The 19,361-nt window shown below is 40.0% G+C and overlaps 1 protein-coding gene across 1 annotated transcript; it reads right to left on the minus strand.

Annotated features, from left to right (window-relative positions):
* Window positions 1-6,902: 6,902 nt before the first annotated feature.
* On the minus strand, window positions 6,903-15,315 carry ZSCAN12 (zinc finger and SCAN domain containing 12). Its single transcript, XM_061195834.1, has 4 exons — window positions 15,247-15,315; window positions 13,920-14,406; window positions 9,956-10,100; window positions 6,903-8,479 (listed from the first exon to the last, which is right to left on the minus strand). The coding sequence occupies exons 2-4, from the start codon at window positions 14,340-14,342 to the stop codon at window positions 7,185-7,187; spliced, it is 1,863 nt and encodes a 620-aa protein (XP_061051817.1). The 5' UTR covers window positions 14,343-14,406; window positions 15,247-15,315; the 3' UTR covers window positions 6,903-7,184.
* Between the last annotated feature and the right edge of the window lie 4,046 nt (window positions 15,316-19,361).

Below are 19,361 nucleotides of genomic sequence, written 5' to 3' on the forward strand. Positions count from 1 at the left end.
ACTAGTCAAGCCATAAATGATCCTCCCAACCCTTCCCACCTGATGGCTTGTCCTTCAAGCTGTCTCTTCAACCTTTCTAGCATAACTGATGCCTCTTCTCTACATTCTGAATGATAATATCCTCCTTAGGTCTGCAGCTCTACAGGCAGAGGTCAGGACCTGCTTCAGCACCTGCTCCTTGGTCTGTATTTCTGGTCTCAGCATCTGTGGGCAGAGCTCCCCGAGTCTTCTGACAGCCCTGTGAGGTCCAAGTATCTATTTCCTGGTAGCAACAACTTAAAGTTGGAAGAAAGATTTTGTTTTGCCAGTCTGATTCTTGGTCCCAGGCACAGCCCTCTCCCTCTACCATCAGTCACTATTAGAGATCTTTCCTGCAAGAAGACTGCCATTCTGGAATAAGCGAGCTCAGGAGAAGATTCACTCCAGCTTGGGGTTCACACTGATTTTTCAGAAGTATATCCTTGTAGCTAGTCTTCTTCCTGAGGCATAGAACAACACTGTTAACAGATACTCTAAATTTTATTTAGCTCTTACCCAAGAACTCACTTACCTGACAACGCACTGAAATAAAAAAGGAACTCTGTCAGAAAGCTAAAAAAATTAGAAGACAGAGTGGGAGTGACTGCAAATTATTAGTAAACACTATCTGCTATAATCTCTTACTTCCTAGTTTAAGTTAATAAAGCTTGAGAGAAAGACCATGACCCTCCTCCCTTTGGTTCTCCCCTTCTAAGAATCCCAAATGGTAAAGAACATTAGAGATCAGAAAATAACGGCTAATATTTATTGAAAATTGACTGTGAATTTACTCATCTAAGCAGATTTTATCATTCCACTGACAGATGAATGATACTGAGGCACAGAGGGATTAAGTAATTTTCTAAAAGTCAAACAAGTGGATACTATGTCGTTCCTTGTGTTCCGACTTATTCTAGGGAGTCATGAGTGGGATCATCTCAAAGCAGCCCAACTTTCCTTTTACCAAATTGGGATTCCAGACCTTCGTCTTTTTCTCAACAGCCCCAATAACCTACGACAACTCAGGACTTGGAAGCCATCTTTAACTTTCGCCTGCAACTCAATTCGTCCGACTGAACTTCACCGGAGTCCCTAAAGGGCCGAATCACACACTGAGTCGAAGCCGGAGTCCATGAACCCGCTACCACCACCACCTACGACCCAAAGGCCGAAAGAGCTCGCAGTTCTAGGCCTGCGGCTGTCAACAATGCCTCACCCTTAGGTCTCCTTTAGGAATCTGGAGGTTCTCTCCTCTCCGTGGTTGCCTGGCAGCATCCCCGCCCCTGCTGAGCAGCGCAGGCTCGGGCAGCGAGGTCAGGTAACTCCAAGGGCCTGCGCTCTGAGGCTGGGGCATGGCAGGCTCCGCCCAGGGTCCGCCTTCCCGCGGCAGAACTTCAGAAGAGCAACTCAGACAAGAAGGGAAACTCCTTAGCTAATTATCTCTTACAGGGGTGGAGACAAAAGATAGGAAAATCTTTCCTTGCCAGTTTAGGCGATGTTTATGTCCTGCCAGCCACTGTTCATTAGTTCCCAAGGTAAGAAAGTAAAAGTAGACCTGAGCGGGAGCTTTAATCCCAGCGGCAACAACGCAGCAGTCCTGGGAAAAATGCAGCGTAGTTACAGGTAATTTCTGGCCTGGGGCTGGAGCATCTAGAGGCAACGCATTTGAGAGAGCCCACGGCAATAGAACAATAGCAAACGGCTATAAAGCATTTAGGTGCTAACCACTGTTCTAAGCACTTTATATAAACCCCCCATTTATCCATATAACAATTATCCTTCCTAGGTCTGCGGCTCCCCAGGCAGAAGTAGGTACTATTGTCGATATTTTACATTATGAGGAAATGAGATTAAGTCGCTTGCTCAAAGTCATTGAGCTAGAGTTTGGCTACAGCAAGCTGTAGAGTTCCTAAATTTCCTCCTCCTCTATCAGGGATGAAATGGTGATATACCTACTCTTAAATATTTCACTTAAGTAGGCTGAGCTGAGGCACTAGATCAAAAAGTAAGATACGCATATCAAGCTTAGACAGGAATAATGACGATCTGCATAAATCAGAGGTAACAAATGGCCTCCTCTTAGGAATCCTCGGGACACCCAGGACCAGGCCATTTGGGCTTAAGAAGATGATTGGTAGAGCAAACATATATTCCCCAAAGATCACCTTGAACTGTGATGGGTGAAAACTCTGGGAGCCTTGACTGATGGGTTTTCAGACCTGGAAAAGGTCTTTTATAAGTGTGGGAAGAGAATCAACTGTTTCCAAGAAATCAAGGGATAAGGCTGGCTCTCAATAATGATCTCACAATGTGGGCTAGGGAGCTAAGCAACTAAGAAGTTTAAAATACTTATCGTGGTTGGTTTTGTCAAAATCAAATTATATGTATATAAAATAAAAGTATACGTATAAAATAAAGATTAAAAACATATTTTATATAAAATATAACCATACCTACTTTTTATATACAAATATGATATAAAAATACTATGTATAAGAAATAATGTGCAAGAACTCCTTACCAGTTATACCCAGAAACATTCGGAAGGAGAGAGGACCCAAAGAAATTCTAATAAAATGATGAACTGCTGGAGGGGATTTAAAATGTAAAATTTTCAGTGTGAAAGGTTGAAAGTTGAGAAAATTCAATTAAAGTTATCAAAATGATTATCCCTATATTAAACAAACACTTGTTGCTCAAATAAATTCTGTGCTTTTGGAGTCAGGAGGGGCATCTGAAAGAACTATTTTATATAATATATACTTACCTAAGTTTTTTTTAATCCAAGAAGTGGTACTAGCTACAAATATAAAAACACTTTTAAAAACCCTCATCAAAGGTATATCCATAGTGAGTTATTGGATAGATCCATAATGGGGACATCTAATCTATGATTTATATTAGACAGTCAGATATCCCTTATTCTGTCAGAATAATGCAGAGAATAATGGTTCTAAGCTGGAAGTGTGATCCTTTCCTATAAAGAGCTCATCTTTAAAGTGAAATGTCTCCCGCAGACACCCTCATTGTGCAGGCAACAAGAATTAGGGCTGATATTTACGCTGGCCCAAACTTCATCCAAGATTTAGTATGCAAGAGGATGGGGATATTATTGCCTTTGGTGTTTGGACCCAGGACTCTACAGAGTTTCTTAAGTATTTTCCAGAATAGTGATAGGAATTGAAAATTTTCTACAGGTAATAACTCAAAAGCACTGAATACCACTGCAACATGCAGTTTGTTCATCTGAAATAAACAGAGGAAGAGTGGGCTCTGGAACTGCTTAGTTCATATCTTGGTCCCACCACATACTAACTTTGTGACCTCAAGCAGCTTTATTGATTTGTTTCCCCAGCTAAAAATGAAATAATGTGAGTAAAGCATTTAATAATGTCTGGCCCTTAGTAAGCAGTTAACAATTACATAATACTGTTAATAAATCCTTTCCTCTACTCCTAAGGATTGCCAATAATAAGACTTTGACCGTTAACAACTTTACAATCAATCACTGGATATTAACGAAAGAGGCTACTTCTGTTCTCAGTACAGGAGTGCAGAGCTTTTCTAAGTGCTTCTATCTGATTGCTCTCCATCTCCATCCTCACCATGCCCATGAGATTTCTCAATCCCAGAGCCCTGCTCAGCACCCTTGTTTTTTTGTTTGCTTTTGTTTTTTTTCAAAAGGGGCCCATCTTCCTTCCCTTCAGTCCCTTTCTATTACACTCTCTGGAACCCTTTTGTGATTGTCAGGTTACTTTTTCATCCAAAGCCCATGTTTAAGCTCATTTTACTTTTCACTGCTTTAGAAATTTGATTCTCCCCCAACCTCTCCAGGTGCTTTTTGCCTTAAACACTCAATATCTTGTTTACCTTCAGTCAATTAGAAGAGATCTCATCCTTAATGTTATTTCTAAGCTGCTGCTTCATGATTCCTTTGAGTTTTATACCAGTTGTTCTACCTGGCTGTTGTATTACTGGCTGCCATTACTTCTCTTGTGGACTTGCTTCACTTTCATACTCTTTTCTTTCCATCCTGCCTCCTGTTATTGATGATTTAAAAATCCACATAGATGAACTGCTTCAAGGGACCCTGATTTCCTAGGTCCTGTCATTGTCACACCACATCTTTTATACATAAAGATGTACTCCTGACTTCATCTCAAGGCATTTTCTGTTCACTGCACTCCCCAACTCCGTATCTAACATGTCATGTCCTCCACTTGCCCCTCAGGGCCTTCAAATTCTCTGTGTGGCCAATTTAGTTCCAGATAGTAACCTTATATCTTCTCCTTATCTAGGACTAGTTTGACCCCCTTTGATGCCTACCTGGAAACCCCACGCCACTCCACCCTTTTTTTTGGTTCTACAACTGTATTTAAGCACAAGAAACAACCAGAACAAAACCCCCACATTTATTTTTAAATAAGTTATGAACTGTATTCTTCTATATCATAGGCATATTCCATTGTTCTGGGTCTTTGTTTATGGTTCCTTTATAATATTACTTAAGGGAGTTAGAGGCAAATGGAGGAACCTGTGTGCACTGAGAGAACACGTTAAGCAGAAGACGAACTGGAGAGACTGCAAGTAACAGCATGGAGAGTAGACAGCAAGTTTAAAATAAGGATTGCATTCCACTGAGCAGTCAGATTAAAGAGAGAGGCTCTGACATTATGAAGAGCAATTTCAGTTTGGAAAACATGTTTGTGAAATCAGATTAGATGACAAGTATGGACAGCATCAGTTTGGTAAAGAGATGTTCTCATGAAGGCTCTTGTTACTAAGTCAAGTCCCCTCCAAAGAGACGAATTTACATGAGAGAAATTTGAGACAGGGTAACCTTAGGTAGGGAATAGGCCTCATATACTTAACAGCTACAGAGCTCTCAAGGCTCAGTTCTAGGATCCTTGTTCGTTTTCCGGACATAAAAAAAATTGTTTCCAATCCTAGCTGCCTCAATGCCTGGTGCACAACTCCACTGTTGGTCTTATGAAAAAGCCTAAGCAGTCCTCAACTTGTGAATGAGTTGTTTTTTAAATGTTCATTTGCTTTCCTATGTTGTGAACTCAGAAAGTTTTCCCAGTCAACGTAAATCTAATCCCAAAAGCCAATGTGACACATAATATGCCTAAATTATAGCACTAATACCATTATCATTTTCATGGGAAAATGTGTTCACAATTACAATTTAGAAAGCTAGGAACATATATATTTCTATAGGACTAGGGACTCTTCTAGTTCCAAGCCAGTGATGATATTCCTATGTCCTATATAGGGATTACGGACAAGAGGGGCAAGAGACAAGGGCGCTAGGGAAATGGGGGTAGAGTATATTATAGGAGTGGAGAGATGGGATAAAGACAGGGCTGGGCAGAAAGGTAGTTAGGAATAGTTAAAGAATGGTGATTACCCTTCTTTTTTCTCTCCTTCCTCTTTTGTCACTATCCTACCACTTCAAACCCACTGACCAGCTAGAGGTGAAGGGAGATGAGGGGACTGAAGTTGTGTGGGGTGAGGTGGGAAGGCAGTCCTAGAAATTATGGAGTTTGCTGTGGCAAGGTAGAAAAGGAAAGAAATAAAAGGACATCTCAGTAGAGATCAAATATGACTTCTGTAAATAAAAAGATAAACAGACCAGGAGCTGTGTGTACTTCTTTGTGGCTTGCCTGCTATCCACTACAATGATCATCACAGGTTCTCATCAAAAACAGAATTGTTTACTCAGTAATATAGGGATAATGTCAACCAGTTTTTGGTTGATTTATTTTTTTCTGAAGCCCCAAGGGAAAGAATCACTAATCTTTGGCTCTTTTATGTGCTCAAGAAGGTATACAAACCAAAAAATTATAAGCCAGTTCTCACGAGAAATTATTAGGGGATTCAGAACACAATGGTAACTACAGAGGTGGGAAAAAGGGAAGTGTAAAACAGGGAAGAACACCAGCACCCCGCCCCTAAACACACACACACACACACAGGCCTTACACTCAGAAGAAACTTGGGAGCCTTGGAATATAGGTCAGTCTTTTTTGAAACATTTAAATTTGAAGGGACAGAAAGGCCATCTTGAAGACCTAGTTTTTAGGCATGATGGTGGTCCAATTCCCTGTTCATTGTAAAGAGCTGGTGGCACATGTCCCCTGAAGGGCTTTCCTCATGCTAAAAATCTGCAGCGGCCTGCGTTCATGCTTCCTCACTTCACTGGCAACCACGAAAGTAGCAGTGATTCAGCGCAATGTTTCTCAAAATTTAGAGTGCATCAGGTGACTGTGGAGCTATAAAAATGAAGATTCTCAATCCCCATCTCAGACCTAATGAAGCATAGTATCTGTGAGTGGGACTAAGGTATGTTAAACAAGCGCCACAGGTGATTCTGATGTTCACTGATGTTGAGGAATCACTAGTGTAACGAACAGGACTTGAAGTCACAAAACTGCACTTAAGCTGCTGGTCTTTTCCTTTGTGTGATATTGTAGCTATGCCACCATCTCCATAAGCAAGAGTATCCTCATTTTTAAAATGGAGAATAATTTTAATTTATAGAAACATTTTAGGAATTCGATGAGAAAAGTGCTTTGTAAGTGGCAAAGTATTAGGTGAAATTATTGGCATTCTAACCCTCCCAGAGTCTGTCCTCAAGCTGTTTCCAACGTAGTGCCATCAACTGCCCAGTTTGAATGAACTCTCTACTTTAGGTTGGCTAGTCTTGTCATTGATGCTTCCAAACTACATGCACTCTGCTTACATTTGTTCTACCCTAAATGTTTTCTCCCTTTTGCCTTCCAAATATCCCCATCAAACCTTTATCTTAAATAAAGTCTTTCCTGACCACTTCAGGCAACAGTGATCTGTCCTTCAGAATTTATAGCTTGCCAAGTGCCACTTTAATTCTACACTACTTTGAGCATCAATTCTATTGTCCTATAGTCTTGACTAAACAGGTGGACCTTATATATCCCAAACTAGGTTGTAAACTCTTTGAGAAAAGGAATCTGGTGTTACGCTTCTCGTTCTCCACAGCACCTAATGAAATGGGCAGCACAGTGTATTTTTTATGAAATATCCGGTTACCTTATAGCAATAGTGACTAACATTTTGTCCTAAATCATCTCAAAGCTAGTATTTCTCTCCAGCCTGCACTCTGTGAGACAGCTTCCCTGCAGTCTTCACACAGAACCAGATTTTTCTCCTTTGTGGGTAGTCTGATGTTGAGTAAGAGCTGAGTTCTGCCTAAACGACTCCCCACACTCTTTACATTTATAGGGACCACCTCTATTGTGGATTCTCTGGTGTTTACTAAGATCTGACCTCTGTCTGAAGGCTTTGCCACATTCGTCACATTGGTAGGGTTTCTCCCCAGTGTGGATTCTCTGATGCTGAATGAGACTGGTGATTCCTCGGAAGGCACTCCCACATTCATCGCATTTGTAGGGCCTCTCTCCGGTGTGGATTCTCTGATGTTCCGTGAGGACTGATCTTTGAGTGAAAGCCTTCCCACACTTATCACATTTATAGGGTCTCTCTCCAGTGTGAATTCGTTGATGTTCCATAAGACTTGTCCTCTGAATAAAGGCTTTTCCACATACATCACATTTGTAGGGTTTCTCCCCAGTGTGGATTCTCTGATGCTGAATAAGGCCACTCTGACTGAAGGACTTCCCACATTCCTTACACTGATAGCATTTTTCTTTGTGGTGGATCTCCTGATGGGAAACAAGGGAGGAGTTATAAACAAAGGCCTTTCCACACTCGCTGCACTCATAGGGCTTTGCCCCAGTATGGACTCCTTGATGTTGGGTAAGAATTGAACGCCGACTAAAACTTTTATTACACTGAGTACAATGATAAGGTTTGTCTCTTGTGTGGATTTTGAGATGGTGAAAGAGGCCTGCTTTCTGGCTAAAGGCTTTGCCACATTCATTACAGTGGTAGTGCTTCTCTCCTGTGTGAAGTCTCTGATGTTGATTAAGAGCTGACCACCGGCCAAAGGCTTTGCCACACTCATTACATTTATATGGTTTCTCTCCCGTGTGTATTATTTTGTGTCGAATAAGCACAGTTCTCCCACGGAAAGTTTTTCCACATTCTTCGCATTTGTAGGGCCTGTCTCCAGTATGGATCCTCTGATGTTCTATGAAGCATGAGTGTTGACTAAAAGCTCTTCCACAGTCATCACATTTGTAAAGCTTTTCTCCTGGACAGACTTTCTGGTGTTCAGAAAGGTCTGAGTTCTCAGTCAAACTTACTCCATTTTCATCACATGTATGTTGTTTATCTTCCCTGGAGTATCCAGAAGGCTCTCCTATTTTTTCTTCAGGTTCATAAGTTTTTTCATACCTAGCTGACTGAGACATTTCATTTTCAAATTTGCTAGATATAGTCCCATATGGTTTCATTTCTTCAGAAACTTCTTGCTTTAGAGTTAAATTCCTATACTCATTTCCAGTCTCAACATCTGAAACTAAAAATGGATCATAAATGTTAACTAGTTTCTTGTGATAGCAAACAGCAACTTCACTAGGCAACATAAAATTATTCAAATGAAAAATTACGTAAGAACCTAGAGTTCCTGCATGACTATAAAATGGCACTAGAATATACGACAGACTAATAAACAAAGCACTCCAAAAATTGTTAAGGAAGAGACCAATAACCCAATAGAAAACTTGGCAAAGAAAAAAACTGATGGTTTCCAGGAAAGGAAATACAATAGTTCTTAAACACAAGAAAAGATGCTCCACCTCACAATAAGGGAAAAGCAAATTTAAACAATATTGAGTATAATTTTCACCCATCAGATTTGCCAATAGCTTGATATAACACTATGTTCACGACATGGATATCATACATTGCCAGTGGGAGTGTAAACTGACCCAAGCTTTATAGAGGGCAATTTGACAATATATATAAACATTACAACTATATAATAAAACCTTTGACCTAGTAATTCCACACAGAAGAATTTATGCTACAGATATACTCACACATACAGTTATTTACCACAGCACTATTTGTTACAGTAAAAGAGCGGGGCCAACTTAAATGTCATCAGCAGGGGAAGTTAATTGCATGATATATCCATACATTTTAATATTAAGCAGCTGTTAAGAAATAAAAAACGCAAGGTTCTACAATCTTAGTGATAAAGAGAGGAAAATATATTTGAATATGAAAAACATACATATATGATTAAAAAATCTCTAGAAGGACACACAAGAAACTAGTAACAGTGACAACCTATTTCAGAATAGGGGTAAGGAGACCAAATGGCTAGGGAAATTGAGTGGAATGAAAACTTTTCACTGGGTAACTTTAAATTATTATTTTTTGAACCATGTGAATTTTCACCTATTTAAAAAAATTAAATGAAAAAAACAATAAAGGAAGTAGAAATAAGGAAAGTACTGAGTCTTTCACCCCTTCACTAACTTTGAACATTCTACCCCATTTGCTTTATTACTCCTTCTCTTTATAAGAGTAATAAACACACACACACACACACATATATATATATATATATATATATATATTTTTTCCCTGTACCATCTGAGAGTTAGCTGCAGACATCATGGAGCAAAGGTTTATTTAACTGAAGGAGGCAGGAGATAGTCGAATTGGAAGATAATGGTATTGTCTGCTAGGATAAAGGCTAAAAATAGCAGGGAGGTCAGTACAGAGGAAAATAACTGTCAGAAGAACTAAACTAAGTGATTTCAAATAAAATACAGCCAGAATTTTAAAAATATTAATATAAAGAGAAAAAAAGAGCTATAGAGTGACAAACCAGGCTGCCTGAGGCCTACGCATGAGCCGTCAGATTTCTAGAGAGACTTTCCTGACTTTAATGATCAGAAACAGCACAAAGTACAAAAGAGCCCCAGTGTCCTGTGTTAGCCCCATCTTCCCCTTCCTCCCAAGGTGGGTCTTTCTTCTTTACCTTGCTTCTTCTGGGCTTCAAGTTCTGGAGATTCACATTTTAGCTGGGCTTTCACAGATGGGAGGGACATTCTGGGTTCTTGTTCTGTTCTTAGAGCTACCATCTCCTGCAAGAACATTTCCTGTTCCTCAGTGTGGACCGAGACCTGAGGTAGATGAGATATAACTGAGATACTCACTCTGATAACATTAAACAGAAGAGTATACTATTCATGGCAGTGGCACCCAGCTCTCTGAAACTTGAAATAAACTTCTTTGCAGATATCAGCTTACCACAATCCTACTCATTCTTCAAGGCCAACATAAATGTCACCTCCTCTGAGAAACCTTCCCTTCCCCAGCTGGAAGTAATTTCCCCTATTCTTAACAGTTAAAGAATGTTGATTGTGCCCCTTTTACTTTTGTCTATGCTCAAAGAAATGGAGAAGTGAAAGAGAAAAAAAAAAAAAGAGAAGGAAAAGAAGGTAAAAAGAGGCAGAAAGGAGGGGGAAAGAACTTAGGGGGAAATAAAACAGAAGTGAGAAAGAAGGAAAGGAAAGGAGAAAACTAAAGGGAGAACGTAAAAGTAAAAGTAAAAGTAAAGTAAAGAAAGGAAGGGAAAAAAGGAAAAGGAGAGAAATCTCTTCCATATTTACCCCAAAAGCTGTTCCTAATAGACTCTGCTCTTCTGAGGTCCCCATCCCACTTCTTTCTGGGAAGATGATCTTATTTTCTATCTATCTAAGATCACAATCATCTCAAAAAATCATCTCCCTTTCACTTTGTCTATCTCCACTCTCATACTTTTCTCCTTCCCTTGTATCTTAGAGGAATATGTCTTTTCTTTTTCAAGGCTTGTATCTACTTTTGCCTTCAATCTCATCCTTTTCCGCTTCCCTTTGACCCTTGCTCCTTCAATTAACTCATTTACTCAGCAATTTCAGCCACTCTGTAGCTTCCACTACTCCACGGGCCCATTTCCTCTTGCATTAAAAGCAATAGGTTTCCCCAGCATGGTATTATAAAAAGCAGGGATCTGGAATCACTCTAGTTACTTACTCTGATCCTTAGTTTAGTAGCTCTGTCACCATGGGCTAGAAATTACTCTGAGATTATGACACCACGCATGTAAAGCACTTCACACAAGGCCTTGGCATACGACAGGCCCTCAAGTTACTTCCCCATCCCCTTCAATGGCTAAATTTTGTAAATAAGAAATCACCATACACTGGCTCTATTTCCCTGACATAGTTTCATTTTGTAATCTCTCCCTCAGAATAAGAGCCAAAATCAGCAGGTACTATCTCAGATGTACAGAAAAAGTTGTTTTGATACTTCAAGTTTTGGGGAGGGGGAAGCAAAAAAAGGCCAGTATAGTGAACTGTGCCTTCTGTCCCTGGATCTTTGGCTAGGCCTCATAAATCAAGCTGTAAACTCCACTAGCTACCCTCAGCAACCCTCAAGGGAAAGGACTGGCTAGCAATACAAACTCAACACGACTAAAACCAAATTACTTTTGCCTGCACCTGAAAATCCCATTCTTTCTTTCGGTTCTCTTCCTACCTCCCCGGCTACTCCCCAGTTTCCACTGCTGGTTACTCCCCTGATGATCCCTTTTTGTCTCATGGCTTTAATTATCACCCATATGCTGGCAAGTCCCAATTTTATATTTCTAGCACAGATTCCCCCCACTGAATTCCAACTTTTTATATCCAGTTGCTTGCTCAAACTTTCCACTTGGATTCTAATAGGAATCTCAAAATTTACATATCCAAAACCTAACTCTTGATTCCTTTTACCATCTCAGTGAATGACAAACCCATTCTACCTGATGTTCAGACTAAAAACCTTGGCATATCTTTAACTCACGTTCTCTCACATCCCGCAACCTATATAGAAACAAATCCTCTCAAGCTCTACCTTCAAAATGTATCCAGAATCCAATCACATCTCACCACTTCCACTGCTGCTATCCTAGTCCAGGACACCAGCATCCCTTGCCTGGATTATTGCTTATAGCCACAGCCTCCTAATCTGGTTTCCCTGCTTCTAACTTTGTCCCATATGCCTCCCCTAGTCCCACCATGAGCCCCAATGTAGAACTTTTCCAACATAGCAGGTAGTGATTATGTTAAAATTTAAGTCAGATTAAATCTCTCTTCTGCTCAAAACTCTCCAACGACTTTCCGTCTCAGAATAAAATCCGAATTCCTTATAATGGTCTACAAGTCCCTTGTATGGTTTGATCTTCTTATAACTATCTGATTTCACCTCCTCCTTGACAAATACATCTCTACCATGATAAGCACATTCTCACCTTAAGACCTACCCATTTACTACTGATATTTCCCCTGCCTGAACACTCTTATCCTAGATGGTTGCATGGCTTGCTCTTTTAATTCAGATCTCTGCTCTAAATGTCACCCTATCTGAAAATCCTTCCCTGACCAGTCTATTGAAAACAACACAATCTTCATTTCATTCACTATTCCTTTTCTCTGCTTTACTGTTGCTTCTTTAAATATAGAATTTATGACCACCTGATGTATTATATGTTTGTTGATTTTTTGTTTACTGTCTGTCTCCTCTCAGTAGGCTAAAATCTATCAACGTAAGAGCAGCAATCCTCTATACTTTGTTCACTGGTGCATTCCCAGTGCCCAGTAAACAATAGATAGTCAATAAATATCTGCTGAATGAATAAACTTTTCCCAATCCACCTTCGCCTACACTCTTGAACTCTGTTAGAAGTGTCTCCGTTATGCTAGTCTTTCAAGCTTGAAATCCCTACTGCTTAGCCTAGAATAGACTGCTCAGTAAAGAGTTCTCCATTCTTTCTTCCTTCTTTATACCTCTACTCTGTTATCATTTTCAATTAATTCTTACCTAAGACATGCCTCTTCCTTCGCAGTCACACTTTCATGACCCTATTTTAAACTTAGATCTTTTTGCCACATGCTCCTTTCCTCTTCAGTCTTTGTACTTCAATGCTAGATTATATTTCCTTCACCGTTTATACTCTTTATACCAAGCTTTCTTAGCCTTGATTCTATTGACATGCTGGGTCAAATAGTTTTCTGTTGTATAAGGCTGTTCTTTCCACTGTGAGATATCCAGCAGCATCCCTGTCCTTTAGCCACTAGATGCCAGTAGTACCTCCCGCCGTTATGACAACCAAAAATGTTCCACGACATTGCCAAATGCCCTCTGCGGTACAAAATTGTCACCGGGTGAAAACCACTGTCTTTTATCAACGCTAAAACAAAACAAAACAAAACAAAACAGTCCTACGTAATTTGGTTCTTTTTTATATCTTGGCGTTAGTAAAATTCATTTAGACTCAGAGAGAACAGATTAGGAGCTTCTGTCCTACAGAATAAAATCTAAACTCCAGAGGTTGATATTCAAGGTCCTGGACTCTCTGTGCTCAACTCTTCTACTCACATCTCACCTTTCCAACTTAACTGGGCTTTCAACTACTAAAAGAAACATGGGTCCCATGACCTGCCCCTCCCTCCTAACTTTCCACTCTGCTCCTACATCTCATTCCTCTGAGATGGTGACTTTGATTTCTCCATCTTTTAATCCTTTAATGGAGACAAGGCAATGGATATATCTGCAAAACCTTGTTTCTTAATTATTTGTGTTGTTCAGCAGAAGTGATGCCCCTTTCAAGAGGCTGCTGCCCACCTTGTTACCATCATCTAACATTTTCTCTCTGTCCTACAAGTCTTCTGTTTCTAATGTTTCTGGGCAGCATTTCATCAAACAGAATTTTGTAGCTTAATGCAGAAATACATGATCCTTCTACCGAAAAGATATAAATAAGTTAGGATTACGTTAACCAATGTTCTGCGACACTCAGGCCCCTTTCTGATGCACCAAAGTGTCGAGAATACGTTTTGTGAAATAATGTTAGGCTTCATTCTGGCCTAGAAATCCCTAATTCATCTTTTCTCAAACAGAAACCACCTCTTTGTTCTCACCTGATATCCTGGCTCATCCAACTCTCTCTCTAAATCCTCCAGCACAGTCACCACCTCTTCCCCACTCTGCGGATGCTGTTCCTGGACCCAAGCTTGGAGCTCCTCGGGCAGGATGGTTAGGAATTGCTCCAACACCAGCAGTTCCAGAATCTGCTCTTTTGTGTGGGTCTCTGGTCTCAGCCACTGATGGCAAAGTTCCCGGAGTTGGCTCAAAGCCTCACGGGGTCCAGATGTTTCCTGGTAGCAGAACTGCCTGAAGTACTGTCGGAAGACCTCTCTGCTGTGGGTGGTGTTCTTTTGCAGGTTCTGATCCTGTCTGGCGGTATACTTATTTTCCTCCTCCACCTCCTCTTCCTCTATCTTTATTTCCAAAAGTTCATCCTGGTCCTTGTTGGCCTGGATGGACCAAGTAGATGCCATCATAGCTGTGCAAAAGCTTATGAATGCTTCAAGCAAGATCTCCTGTGCCGTCTCTTTCTGGCTGGAACTGAAGAAGAAGCCATCATCATTAACACAAACTACACCATAAACAAAAACTGCAAATTCTAAGAATTTTAAAATGCACTTTGAAAGCCACCTCCAGGTTAGTTTTCTATACTCAGAAAATACTCTGATAAAAAAGACTCAAGAATAGACTAATTTAAAGAGAAATATTAAGTAAAAGGTGCTGTTTCAGGACTCTAAGAAAGAAGAGTAAGACTTGGTAGGAAACATTTCCATTTGATGATAGAAAAAAGGACAATTAAACGGAATAAACAAACATTTACAGCAAACAAATAATAATAAAAAGTTGAGACATCCTTGATTAGCTGCTTTTTAAATTTTTTAAATACCCAGATGTCTGGTGGAAATCATGAAGTCATAAAAGCAGCAAAGTCACATGAATTCATTCCCTCAGGGGCCTAATCTCTCTGCTCATTCTTCATTTATCAAGCGAAAAGGCTGGAGACATTGGTCTTTAAGACTTTCTTCTAACCTCGCGTTCTGTGATTTTAAATCTAAAGGCAGGCCCAGGAAAGAGGCCCTAGGACGCCGGTCACCGTCTGTGACCCAAGACTGTTCAGAAATGTCAGAAGGCGCATGATTCAAGAAGGGTACACCGCGCGAGACAAGCCCGGGAGGAATGGAGCGCAGAGCCGGGTCTCTCCTTCATCCCCGGGATCCGACCCACTCTCCGAGGGGTCGGGGGTCGGGGCTACCTTCCGCGTCAAGGAGCTTCTCGCGGATCCACCTAGGCAAGTGAGGCCCGGAGGCCGCCCCACTCCAGCCTGGGCCGAGAAGGCCGTAGCATCCCCGCCCGCCGCGTCCGCAGCACAGGATCGCTCACCCGCAGCCCCAGGACGCCAGCAGCGGTTTCTCTCCGGGGACAAGGGGCTGAGGCCTCCAACCGCTTCGAAACCGGAACCCACCAACAGCGACCCACAGAGGCCGGAAGCGGCCGCGAAGTGCGGAAGACCGGTTCACTTCCGCCGCCGCTCTAGGAAGGGGGCGGGAGGGGCTCGCAAATCGGTAGATATCCCGCGTGCCCATGCGAGAGGACAGCTGAAGACTCGCAGGCCCGCGGCTTCGCGATATTGTTTTCTCCTGCTCCTCTTCGGCTAGTATCTCCACTTCCCCCGACCCGATGGGCGGTCGAGGCTTGGCGAGCCTACCTGTGCTAGGGAAATCCCATGCTTTTTCCACTCTCACTTTTATTTGGGTTTCTGCACCTTTGATGTTTAAGATGCCTCAAAAGGATGTTCTCCCGAGGTCCTTCCCGACTCAGGAAGGGACCTCTTCTACACACACTTCTCAAGGGTCAACGTGGTGGTTTCTGCCTGCTTTTTCACCTTCTTCGGTTCTCTCTTATGCACTGACGATAATGATTATACATCTGAAAACCCATAGGGTTCAATGGGAAAACTAAAAGATCATTTAGTAAAGTAGCAGGATATAAAATTAACACACTAAAATCAAGAGCCTTCCTATATGCAAATAACCAGTGATAAAGTTACAAGATATAATGGAAGAGAATACCGAATTTACAATAGCAACAACCAAAAAGCAAGCAAACAAACAAAAGAAAAAAACAAGAAGAAAGAAAGAAAGAATAATTGGGAATAAGCTTAGGAAAAAATATGCAAAACCTGTATGGGGAAAACCTCCTGAAAGGCCAAGTGTATACTTAGACAAATAGAAAGCCATATGCCAACAAGACTAATAAGAGTTTTGGCTCGAAAGACTCAATGAAGAAGTCAATCTTCTAAAATAAAAGTATCGACACATATTGTTCTAGAATTAGACAAGTTGATTGTAAAGTTCATATGGGAAAATAAGAATAGCCACAATATCCTCTGAAAAAAGAACAATGGTGAGGGACAGCCTAATCGGATATTAGCACATGTTATAAAGCCTCTACAATTACGAGTGTGATATTGTGTAAAAACAGAAATAGACCTAGGTACCTATGGATATTTAGTAAATGATGGTGGCATCTCAAATTAACAGGGGAAATGACAGACTTGGAAATAAGTTGTGTTGGGACAACTGATAGCCATTTGGTCAAAAATAAAATTGAATTAATATCTCCCATCACATGGCACAGTCAGGATAAATTCCAAATGGATCCAAAAACCAAATGTAAAAAAATGTACCTATACATGTATTAGAAGAAACATGAATAATAATTCTAACATCTGGGAACAGGGAAACCTTGCCTAATAGTGTCTCAATTTCCAAAAGCAATAAAAAATTAAATTTAATCAGATAAATCTGACTAAATAAAAATAAAATGAATTGGTTATCAAAAAACACCATAAAGTCAGAAGACAAATGACACGCTGGAAAAATGTTTGCAACATATCACAAAGGACTAATATCCCTAATATATAAAGGATTCCTAAAATATTTCCTAAAAAGAAAATAACCAATAACCCAATGGAGAAAATAGGCAAAAGAAATGAACAACTGACAGAATAAGAAATTGTAGCAGCCCTCAAATGTCTGTAAAGATGCTCAGCTTCACTCAAAATACAAACATACAAACTAACAACTACACTGAGGTGCCAATAGTCATTTTATCTGATTGGCTCAAATCCAGAAGTTTGACAATATACTCTATTTATGAGGACAGAGGAACTCTTATACATTCTCAGTGGGAACACAAAATAATACAACCCCCATTTGGAAAAATAAGAAAATGTAGCAAAAGCACTTACATAAGTTTACCCTTTGTCCCTGCAATACCACTTATAGAAGTCCATCCCAAAGACATATTAACAAATATATGAAATGACATGCGCACAAGGTTATTCATTCAGATATTCAAGCTAAAAGACTGGAAACAAACCTAATGTCCATCAATAGGTGACTGATTGAATAAACTGTGGCATAACTACCTAGGCAACTATAAAAAGAAATGAGAAATCATGATGTACTGCTATGGAATGACTGACAGGTGCTGATAGCATACTACCTGTGGTAGGCAGAATAATGACACCCCCTCTCCCAAGATGTTTACTCCTCACCTAATCTCCAGAACCTGTGAATTTATTATGTTACATGACAAGGGGGAATTCAGGTTGCAGATCAAATTAATCTAATTCTATTCAACTGAACTTAAGGTAGGTTTTCTTAGTTGAGGACCACCTTGTTTTGTTCTAATAAAGCTTGATTTCTGGACACTGAAGTTTGAATTCAATATAGCCTTCTCATATCACAAAACACTACACTTCTTTTGGTTTTTTTTAATTAAATTTTATTTTAATATAATTGTAGATTCATATGCAGTGTTAGAAATAATGCAGAGATCTCATTTACTCTTTACTAAGTTTCCACAAATAGTAATATGTTGCAGAACTATAGTACAATGTCACAACTGGAATATTTACATTGTTACAGTCAAGATACACAACATTTCCATCGCTACAATTCCTTTTATGAACACACCCACTTCCTGCTCACTCCCATCTTCTCATTAACTACTGGCAACCAGGACTCTGTTCTCTGCTTCTATAATTTTGCCATTTCCTATTTGGTTTTTTCATCTCTGTTTTCTTTTCTTGCCTTCTTGTAGGCTACTTGAACGTTTTTTAAATTGTATTATAATTTATCTATAACATTTTTGGTATATCTCTTTGTATAGCTTTTTTAGTAGTTGCTCTAGGCTTCACATCATATAGACACAACTTAGCACGTTCTATTGGTGTCATCATTTTACCAGCTTGAGTGAAATATAGAAACCTTACTTCCCTTTACATCCGTTACCCTACCCATTTATAATTCTTTTAAATATTTCCTCTAATAAATGTATTTAGCACCACATCAATGTTATAATTTTTGCTTCAACAATTAAACATAATTTAGAAAAATCAAGAGAAGGAAGCTTATTGGATTTACCCATATTCTTTCTCCTTTCCTGATTCTTCTATTTAGAGAAATTCCTTTTGCCATTTTTTAAAGGTAGGTTTCCTAGTGACAAATTCTATGTCTTACTCAGCCGAGGATGTCTTGATTTTCTCCTTTACTCCAGAAGGATATTTTCACCAAGTATAGGATTCTGGCTTGACAGTTCCTTTCTTTCAGTTCTTTAAAAATACTATGTCAGTTCCTTCTGGTCTCCATTATTACTCATAAGAAATCCACTGTCATTTGAATTTTCTCCTATAGGTAAGATGTCATTTTTCTCTGACTGCTTTCAAATCTTTTGTCTTCGTGTTTGGGAAGTTTAATGTGACGTGGTTTTGAATGGATTTCTTTGGGTTTATCCTGTTTTCGTTTTGATCAGCTTCTTGAATCTGTAGGTTTACGTCTCTTGCCAAAACTGGGAAGTTCTCAGCCACTACTTTTTCAAGTACTTTTTCAGCCCCATCCTCTTTGGGACTTCAATGACATGAACATTACATCTTTTCTATAGTTGCACAGGTCCCTGAGGTTCTTTGTATTAGTTTCCTTTGGCTTCTATAACAAATTACCACAAACTTGTGTCTTAAACACAACAGAAATTTATTCTCTCACAATTTTAGAGGCCAGAAGTCTTAACTCAAGATGTTGTCAGGGCTGTGTTCCCTCCAGAGACTCCAGGGTAGAGACCCTGTTTCTTGTCTCTTCCATCTCCTGGAGCTGCTTGCTGGTCATGCCTCAGTGTTCCTTGGGCTCGAGGCCACATCACTCCAATCTCTGCCTCCATCTTTCCATCACCTTTTTCTCTGTGTCTAATCTCCCTCTGCCTCTCTCTTACAATGATATTATAGCATTCTGGACCCCCCTGGATAATCCAGGATAATCTCCTTGTCTCAAGATCCTTAACTCAATCACTTATTTTGCCATATAAAATAATATTCACTGTTCTGCCACATAAGGTAATATTTATAGGTTCTGGTGATTAGGAAGTGAACATACCTTTGAGGGGCTACTTTTTCAGCCTACTACATTCTGTTCCCTTATATATTTTTTTCTCGAGTC

This window comes from Eubalaena glacialis, chromosome 7, assembly GCF_028564815.1.
Source record: "Eubalaena glacialis isolate mEubGla1 chromosome 7, mEubGla1.1.hap2.+ XY, whole genome shotgun sequence".
Taxonomy (NCBI): Eukaryota; Metazoa; Chordata; class Mammalia; order Artiodactyla; family Balaenidae; genus Eubalaena; species Eubalaena glacialis.

What these genes read in the sequence shown, in the direction of transcription:
- ZSCAN12 (XM_061195834.1), bottom strand. Translation starts at nt 14,342, where the DNA reads ATGATGGCATCTACTTGGTCCATCCAGGCCAACAAGGACCAGGATGAA. An exon ending in TGGATGAGCCAGGATATCAG is followed by an intron (nt 10,101 to 13,919) that starts GTGAGAACAAAG and finishes CATCTACCTCAG; the next exon opens with GTCTCGGTCCACACTGAGGA. An exon ending in TGAAGCCCAGAAGAAGCAAG is followed by an intron (nt 8,480 to 9,955) that starts GTAAAGAAGAAA and finishes ATCCATTTTTAG; the next exon opens with TTTCAGATGTTGAGACTGGA.